Raw genomic sequence first — 10,371 nt, 5'->3', positions numbered from 1 at the left:
CGTAGAGAAAAGAGGGAACATAGTGACCATTCAACTCATTGGTCCACTTCACACTTCAGGAAATTAATTCATTAGAAATTGTCTACTAAAGTTGCACACAAAGGTTAATTCAAGTGATGGATCCGGAATTCAAATTTAAATGAGTTTTACTATAAAAATTTTAAGTGTTGAAGTTATTGTAATGTTAAAATTATGGGTTCACTTATTTAATTAAATTTTAGCAGGTTTTTACATATAAATCCATACTCCGTGTCAAATATTACGAGTTCAGTTGAACTCGTAGCCGAAAGGCTCCGCCCCTGAGATTAAATAGATCCCAATTTCTCCACTCTTAGTGTAACACATCATTTTTACCTATATTTTCTCTTCCCTATACTGCTTTCTTCCTCTGGAAAAAGTGCTAAGAATGGGATCTACAGTCGGTGAAGGTGCACTAGTTCATGTATTTCTGGTCTCATTTCCTGGCCAAGGACATGTTAATCCTCTACTTAGACTTGGCAAACGCCTAGCTTCAAAAGGCCTTCTTGTTACTTTCTCAGCACCTGAAAGTTGTGGTTCAGAAATGAAAAAATCCAACCCCAAAATCACAACTAGTGAACCAATTCCTTATGGTAATGGTATGATGAGATTCCAATTTTTCGACGATGATTGGGATCATTCTAAGCCGAATGGAAACGGCTTAGATTCCTACTTACAACATCTTGAGCTAACTGGCAAGGAAATTCTCCCAAAAATGATCAAGAAATACGAAGAACAAGATTGCCCTATTTCTTGTTTGATTAATAATCCTTTTATTCCTTGGGTTTGTGATGTTGCTGAAAGTCTTGGAATTCCTAGTGCTATGCTTTGGATACAGTCTGCAGCTAGCTTTTCAGCTTATTACCATTATTACCATGGTTTAGTTCCATTTCCTACTGAATCTCAACTTGACATTGATGTTCGACTACCTTATATGCCTTTATTAAAGTACGATGAAATTCCTAGTTTCTTGCATCCTAGTACACCATATTGTTTTTTAAGAAGAGCCATTTTAGGTCAATACAAGAATTTATCCAAATTGTCCTTTATACTTATGGAAACTTTCCAAGAACTTGAACATGACGTAGTTAATTACCTGATTTCCAAAAAAATTCCTATCAAAACTGTGGGTCCACTATTCAAATACCCTAAATTAGTAACTTCTACAAATGATGATGTCCGAGGTGATTTTATGAAGGTTGACGAAAATTGTATAGATTGGTTAGATACAAAATTGCCATCGTCTGTGGTTTACATTTCGTTTGGTAGTATTGTCACATTCAAAAGGGAACAAGGGGAGGAAATAGCATATGGATTGTTAAATTCAGGGGTTAATTTTTTGTGGGTAATTAAGCCACCAACTAAAGTCCCAAATTTTGAGCCATTTGTGTTACCTAATGGATTTCTAGAGAAAGTTGGAGATAGGGGAAAAATAGTACAATGGTGTCCACAAGAACAAGTGTTGGCACACCCATCAGTGGCCTGTTTCGTGACACATTGTGGATGGAATTCGACAATGGAAGCGCTTTCTAGTGGTATGCCGGTTTTGGCTTTTCCTCACTGGGGTGACCAAGTTACTGATGCTAAATATTTAGTCGATGTATTTAAAGTTGGACTTCGACTAAGTAGAGGCGAGGCTGAAAATAGGATTATTCCGAGGGAAGAAGTGGAGAAGTGCGTGAGGGAGGTTATTAGTGGGCCACAGGCGGCGGAGATGAAAGAGAATGCGTTGAAATGGAAGAAGGCGGCGGAGGAAGCAGTGGCAGACGGTGGCTCCTCGGAGAGGAACTTGCAAGATTTTGTTGACTATGTTAGAAGTGAGCATGAGCAACATAAAGGTAACGTTAGTCAATCCATAAACGAGGTGTAATGTATTTTTTTTAAATGATAACCACATATCGTTGTCTCATATTCCATAAATAATTAGAGACCAAGGAATTTGTAATAACATATTCATGTCTCATATTCCATAAATTAATAACTATAGAGACCAAGGAATTTGTGTATGACTGTAGTATAGAGATTGACATTTAATTACAGTATTATAAAGATTGTAGGTAATTATCTTTTATATCTGGAGTGTGTGAAACTTAAACTCCTGAAAATATCAGATATTAATTGGATATAATTATATTTATGATGCATAGGACTGTGCCAAACATAGCGAGTTAGGGACAAATTTTCTCTCACTATATATTAGAATTACTATTTGGCAGAGCTACTAGACCTTTCTATAACAGCATCCCTATATAACCGTCATTCACTATAAAAATCGAGTTTTCTTCAGAATCAATTTTTTAAGTTATATTTTACTTCTCTATAACAGCTTTTTACCTATAACAGCAACATCCATATTTATAGCAGAACGCTCTTTGTAAAATTACCTTTCTATAACAGTCATATAGAATCTTTAAGATTACTAATAATAGTTCTAAAAATATGCACACAATATTTTTCATTAAATAAAAGTTTCTATCTTGCATAAGATATAAGATTTGAAGATTTGCACCATGGTATCTTTTCCATGGGGCAAATTCTAACAAATATTTAGATAGAAAATTTAACTGTTGAGCTCTTACTTTGACTTCAAGGAAAAATATTGGATACCTTTTTGCTGAAAATTTGGACACGAAAAGCGTTATATCGCTAGTAAGAGAATGAAATATACGAAACAAGCTACAATTAGAAAGTTCTTCCATCAATCTTGAATTTTTTTATTTATTATTTAACTTTAAAATGTCCGCCTTAGAGTTTAAATCTTTGACTTTTAGTTGTAAATTTATTAATAATGTATTAGTTTTCTTCAATATTTAACTAGTGAAATATGCATATCTTTTGATTTTAAATTTGAATAATTTTCTTATCTTTTATATGCAACATGAAAAAAGGAGAAATAATTGATTTTTGGATAACTTTATCTATAACAGCCAAAAAATATTTAAACGTCAAAAGTTGTTATAAGTGTATAATAATTATTTATTATAAAAGTGAAAAAATATCAGAACAAACAAGACTATTATAGAGAGGGTTGACTGTATTTGGCTCTCTCTCGGACGGGGCAGATATAATGAAATTTTTGAGAATCAGTACGACTAGAATCAAACTCTTACTACTAATTCGTATTTTCTTCTCGGCTGCTTCTAAAAAAGGGTCTTTTTCGAGAAGGAGATGTTGGCGGAAATTACGTGGTGGAATTTTTGGTGTTTTTGGTTGGTAGCGAAAATTGCAGTAACGTATAATAATTGAAGTTGTTTGGCGTAGCCACCAAAAAGTTTATCTCTAGAGAGAAGAAGCTCCATCTTCTCTCTAAAACTTCTTTTCCACTCCTTCTTCTTGCTTCATCAGAAAATTCCAAATGACCACTGATTACAATGTTGTTGACAACCCCAATATCCCTCCAAAACCTCCGGATCAACTGGCTCAAAAAATACCAATGGACCAAAAAAATATTGAAAACCCAATAGACTACCCACAATTAAATTTCAAAGCAATATTATTGGAGAATGAATTATTTTCATCTCCATCCCTATACCACTCCGACTCTATCTCTTTTTCAATGGAAATTATTGAGGATAACTCAGTATCGGCTACTGAAGAGTCAGCGGATAAACAACCTCTTTCGATAATCATATCAAATGAGGACAAAAAAAGAATATACCAACCTTGGAGACACTCCCTCATCATAAAACTCCTTGGCAAAAGAATTCTCCACCAACTGTTAAAACAAAAAATCCAGGTGCTATGGAAGCTTAAAGAAAATTTTCCCCTCATAGACCTGGGAAATGATTACTATATAGTTAAACTTCAACATGAAGAAAGTATGACCCACATTCTCCAAGACGGACCATGGTTCGTTTTTGGTTTCTTTCTATCAACACAAAAATGGATACCAAATTTTGTTGCAAAAACTACAAAACAAAGTCATACAGCAGTCTGGGTGAGGTTACCCCAACTACCTACAGAGTTTTACGATGGTCAAATACTCCAAAGGGTGGGGAAATCAATCGGAAAACTTCTTAGGGTTGATGCTTGCACTTCCTCCTCCATGAGAGGTCGCTATGTGAGATTATACGAACCAGTCAGACAACATATTCTCATTGGAAATCACAAGCAGGAGATACAATACGAAGCAAACAACTATCTCTGTAAAACTTGTGGATTTTTAGGCCACACGGACTTGGTCTGTGAGAAAAAAATTATAAGAAAAATGGCTGCAAGCCAAATAAATCCAGTGAATACCGGACCTACATCAACATCCACAGATGAGGAAGACTGGCAAACAATTCAATTCCCTCGACGCAGGAATGCACAGCAATTTAAAGGAAAAGAGGTATCAAAAACCAAAGTCCAAACGTCAGGTAATATTAACAAAATTTCAAATCATTATCCAGGTAAGTTTTCATCTCCAAAAGCTGCAAAATATATTCCAAAAGTTAATATCAATGATTATGAGCTTACTGCTACCATTAATAACAAAGACTCCTATACCCAATCCCCTCAATTACTCACAAACTACTCGGAAAAGGACAATAACCTAAAGCAAAAAAACCACCACAGTGTCTCTGACAATACCACCTTCTCAGATTTTACAAACCATCAAACTGATAATTCTATGAACCCGGTCCAGACCCCATATACGGCCAAAATTCATAGAATATCACTACAGGACAAAAAAGCTATTATAGTTAATCACCCTCATAGTAACACCCCTACCCAATCAAATGACACTCATGCTTTTACTAATCATCACCTAAATAACCCTCCACCCTCAAACGACCCTAGTAATCCATCATACCAAACACTAATGCACACGGATAGCCACCCGCCCAAAATTGATAGTTCTCCCATCCAAATGGCAAAACCTAGTCTCCACGTGCCAAACAAACTCCATGCAAAATCTTCTATATCTTCTAGCACGCTAACCCAGCCAGAATGCATGCAAATAGACCTAATTATACCCTCCATCCCTACCCCTCCTTTGCAATATAACTTAGCTCCCTCAACAGAAAATGCCAAGAATTCCTCCAAGCAACCGGAGAAGATATCGACTAATTCGTATACTGAGGAACCTTCAAGCCTTACCCATGGAAAATCTACCACCTCTACCCCAACAAATGTTACCAATACCAGTGGTGTATGCTCAACCTCCACTCCCGCAAAATCATCACCCAACAAGCTGGATAGAACTAGGGCTCATGGGGAGGGGGATCTCACTCCAAGTGATGATCTATGGCCAGGAAAGTATCATTCTCATAAACAATCCTCAGTTCCTAGCCCAAGTGATATCGGAGGGCCTTCATCTCTCAATGAGCAACTACCTAAACCACATATGGGTAAACAACATCATGCAACCACTAGCACCAGGAATGAACAACAATGTTATTCAAGCAATGAGGTCCCAGTGGAATCTTCCTCCTCATTTTGCTCAGAACCCATACCTCCTACAGAACATGGGCCTGGAATTACCCTTCTTCCCGCCCTAGGAGATGATGGCTCTAAACCCAATCCTGGTGAACTGGGAACTATCTCAGAACCACATGCAACAGGAAGAACCAATGAATCAAGTTCCAATAGATTAACATTTTCAGGAACCACCAGTAGCTCAAAATCTAGGAAACCTAGGGGGGAGGAAATGGAGGGGGAGATAGACCTTGTAGGGGAGCACACAGTAGAGGTTTCAAACCTAGACGAAGTAAAGTCTATCTATTCGAGGAGGGGCGGGAGAAGAGGCTTATTCTAGCCTGTCCACTTTCACTGTTCAAATGCACGGTGGATATGAGGCCTCCCCAGGACCCGACGGTGGGGAAACTAGCCATGATTCTAGTCCCCTCATTAAGAAGGAACCCCATATTCCCTCAAGCAACCCAAGCCAACGGACCTGCCCACCCAAACCTCCCTCAGATGAATCGTGCTAAAAACATAGTTATATGGAACATTAGAGGTGGTAATAATGCTGATTTTAAAAGAAACATCCCTGACCTTATAGCTACCCACCACCCATGCATGGTCTCCCTCTTAGAAACCAGAATGACCAGCCATGGCAGCTTGATGAATGAGTTCGGATTCTCAAATATGATAGAGGTCCCATCTGAGGGATAATCAGGAGGTATGGCATTTATGTGGGACACAAGTGTAGTGAATGTGAGCAACTTTGTGAGGCGTAACAATGAAATCCACGCCCTTATTGAGGTAATCCGTTCTCAAAAAACTTGGCTCTTTACTACTATTTATGCAAGTACTAAGATATCAAAAAGAAATGCTATGTGGGATAACATTACTAGTATATTTGATAACCACAAAGGTGCATGGCTGCTAGGAGAAGACTTAAATGATGTATTAGTAGCAGATGATAAATTAGGTGGAAATCCCATAAATAGAAGAAGGGCTCTTAAGTTATGGAACAAAATAAATTACTGCAACCTTATGGATTTAGGTTTCAAAGGTGGCAAATTTACGTGGTCAAATAATAACAAATGTAATAGTACTAGAATTAGGGAAAGACTGGACAAAGTCTTAGCAAATGAAGAATGGATTAGCTTTTTCCCAAATGCTAGTGTTATCCACCTTCCAGGACTTCACTCTGACCATAACCCTTTATTAATTAAAATTATGCCTAAACCAGTAAACCCACTCCCTAAGCCATTTAGAATGGAGATTTACTGGTGCAGACATCCTCAATTCAAAAATATTGTTAGCTCTTGCTGGAACAATAGGGATTTCATTCAAGCCTCTAACTTGTTCAAATATTGTATAGTGGAATGGAAGAATGCTACTTTTGGAGACCTGTTTAGAAAAAAAAGGACCCTAATAGCTAGATTAAATGGTATTCAAAAGTCGGCCTCTTATGGTCATGGCAACTTCCTTAACAATTTAGAACTCACTCTAAAAATTGAGTATAACAATCTCCTTAAAATAGAAGAAGACTACTGGAAACTTCGCTCCAGGATTAACTGGCTTAATGAAGGCGACTCAAATTCAAAATTCTTTCACATTTGTGCTACTAATAATAGAAGAATTAATAAAATTATGTACTTCAAAGACTCAAATGGAAACTGGATTGATGATCCTCGGGGCATTATGAACCATGTCTATAGCTTTTTTAACAACTCGTTCATCACAAATCACAAATTTTCTTATTGGTCTACTAATAAGAAAGAGTCCACCAGTTTCATTGACCTTAACCTTACTATTTTAGACAAACCCTTATCCCAATCAGAACTTAAAAATGCAGTCTTTAGTTTTAAACCCTTTAAATCACCTGGACCAGATGGTCTACATCCTTATTTCTTTCAAAGGTTCTGGGATTCTGTTAACACTTCAGTGACCCACCTTTGTCAACTTACTTTTGAAACAGGCAAGCTTCCACATGGGATAAATGATACTTACCTGTCTAATCCCTAAAATTCCAAATGCTATCTCTCTAAAAAACTATAGGCCAATTGGTTTATGTAACACCATTTACAAAGTTATCACAAAAACCCTTGCAAATAGGCTCAAGCCTTTCTTACAAAAAATAAAGTCCCTATCAATCCAGTTTTCTAAAAGGTAGGCGTACTAGCGACAATGCTATTATTATCCAAGAGCTTATTTCTAAAATGCATAAACAAAAACATGGGAAAGCTTCTCTTGTATTGAAAATTGACCTTGAGAAGGCTTTCGACCGGCTCGAATGGTCTTTCATCAACAGAACCCTTTGCCATTTCAAGTTTCCTCCAAAAATTACTTCCCTTATCATGGAATGTATCACTACAAGCAATATAGCTGTTTTAGTTAATGGGAGTAGAAGCCATTTCTTCTCCCCAAGTAGGGGAATTAGACAAGGGGACCCCATTTCCCCCTATATTTTTATTCTCTGCCTAGAAATGTTTTCTATTAACATAAACCATCAGGTTGATATTGGTAACTGGTCCCCTGTTAGTCTAGGTAAAAAGAATTATAAATTGTCACATCTTTTTTATGCAGATGACCTTACCCTAATGTGCAAAATTGATAATAAATCCCCAAAAATAATTCTTAGTTGCCTAGAGTCTTTCTGCACCCTATCAGGCCAAAAGATCAATAAAGATAAGTCCAAAATTATTGTTTCAAAAAATTGTCCAACTAGTACCAAAAAGGAGCTATCCAAGTTTTCAACATAAAATGTAGCAATTCTTTTGGTAAATACCTAGGGTTTTCTATAACAAACACAAAACCTAGGCCCTCCGACTACCAATTCATCATTGACAAAATGAATACTAAATTGTCCTCGTGGAAGCCCAAATTCATTAATATGGCTGGCCGGACCATCTTAGCAAATGCTTCTCCTAATAGTATACCAAATCATGTCATGCAATATAATTTCTTGCCTATCAAGATACTAAAAAGCATTGACAAAATTCAAAAAAGATTTATTTGGGGCTCCACGACCACCTCAAAAAATACACCTTCTTTCTTGGGATACATTGACAAAAGATAAAAAGAATGGCGGTATTGGAATCCATGCGGCAAAAGACAAAAACCTAGTTGCCCTAGCAAGTCTATCATGGAGAATCCTTCACAATCCTCTTCTTCCTTGGTCTCAAACTCTCTCATCTCTCTATGACACTTCAAAAAATCATAAACACACTTCTTTCATTTGGAAGAGTATTGTCAAGGGTTGGGAAATTTGTAACAAAGGGCTAAAATGGATCCCTCATCAAAATTCTTTCATGAATATTTGGGATTCCAACTGGATTCCTAACGTCACTACCCTTAGGAATATCATAGAGGGACCCCTCCCATTATCCTCTATTAATCTTGGTATAAAGGACCTGCGGCTAGGTAACAAGTGGGATTTCTCAAAAATTCTGTTTGAATTGCCCCCTCATATCCAAAATGCCATCTGTTCACTTGAGCCTCATAAAACAAACCATGACTCTTACTACTGGAAATTAAATTCAAATGGTATTTTTACCACCAAATCCTGCTACAGTTTTTTTAACCATAGCTTAAATAATCCTAGTTCTTTTGATTGGGTTAGGAGTTCAAAATGTCCCAACAAAACTAAGTTTCTCATGTGGAAGTGCCTTCACAATAGGCTCCCTACTCGTCAGTATCTTCACCACATAGGCATAAACATTGACCCTATTTGCCCGGTTTTCAAAAAAGGGGAAGAGACAATTGAGCACATTTTCTTGAAGTGTGACTCAGTTAGCTATTTCTGATCATCGTTAGGAATTTACTTTTTCCAGGTTAAAAACACTAGGGATTGGATACACCTGATTAGGAACATCAGTACTACTTCATCCCCCACCATCTTATCTTGGGAAAACTTATTTCCCTTTGTTATTTGGACTATTTGGTCAAATAGGAACAACAATAATCATAACAACTTGTCCCTGAAATACAATCACTCTCATGCAATTTCTCTGGCCCTAGAATATTATTATCTCACTACTAAGGAAACTACAATAACACAATCTGTCGCTATTAAGGTTACCTGGAACAAACCTCCTCACAATTTCATAAAACTAAACATCGATGGTGCTTTCAACGACAATTCAAACATGGGAGGTTTGGGAGGTGTTTTTAGAAATCATAGAGGAGAGTGGATGCTGGGATTCCAACATTCAAAACCTTCTTCATCCCCGCTACAATCTGAATTAGAAGCCTTAAAATTTGGACTCTTGATAGCCCTCCATCATGGTCTCTCACCACTAATAGTGGAAACTGACGCAACAGACCTCATTAAAGCTTTTCAATCAAATACTATGTCTTATACAACTATTATTACTGATTGCAGGTGGTTAATGCACCAGCTGAGGCACCCGATGATCATCCATAACTTCCGAGAAGGAAACAAGGTGGCCCATAAATTGGCCAAGGATGGACTCAAGCATGCAAGGAAAAAACAAGTTTTTGTTAATCCATTGCCCCTAGTATTAAATAACCTAGCAATGGATAAGAATGGCTGTGTGTACTTAATCAAAAAACTTAGCTATATTGTCTGTTTAAATTTAGCCGAAATGGGAAATATAAATGTCCTCGAGGCTTGCTCTATTTTCGCAGATGTTTCTGCTAGTACTATGTAATATTTTATCTCTATTGAAATAAATATCTTATATCCTCAAAAAGATAAGCTTCCCACCAAAACCTTGCGGGTGGCGTACCATCCCACGGATCTTAGTAGATCTGCCCCTGCTCATAAAACTATGTCGAATTCATACAGTTAGGGTCACAAAGGACTGAAGGCGCCCTATTCTTTCTGCCTTTCTTTTATTCGTTTTATAGTTTTATCAATTTTATGTTTAATCTTGTAGGAATAAAACTCAGCCTCAGTATTACTCTAATTTCGAGGAGTTAGAATCAACATGAGAATCTTTTCACTTTTTTTTT

General features: G+C 37.0%; 1 protein-coding gene across 1 annotated transcript; it reads left to right on the top strand.

Moving 5' to 3' along the window:
• Positions 319-9,865, top strand: LOC109244693 (cinnamate beta-D-glucosyltransferase-like). Its single transcript, XM_019411829.1, has 2 exons — positions 319-1,856; positions 9,779-9,865. The coding sequence occupies exons 1-2, from the start codon at positions 407-409 to the stop codon at positions 9,784-9,786; spliced, it is 1,458 nt and encodes a 485-aa protein (XP_019267374.1). The 5' UTR covers positions 319-406; the 3' UTR covers positions 9,787-9,865.

This window comes from Nicotiana attenuata, chromosome 2 (assembly GCF_001879085.1).
Source record: "Nicotiana attenuata strain UT chromosome 2, NIATTr2, whole genome shotgun sequence".
NCBI lineage: Eukaryota > Viridiplantae > Streptophyta > Magnoliopsida > Solanales > Solanaceae > Nicotiana > Nicotiana attenuata.
Note: the sequence above shows the minus strand (reverse complement) of the source record. Positions and strands in the feature narration are given on the sequence as shown.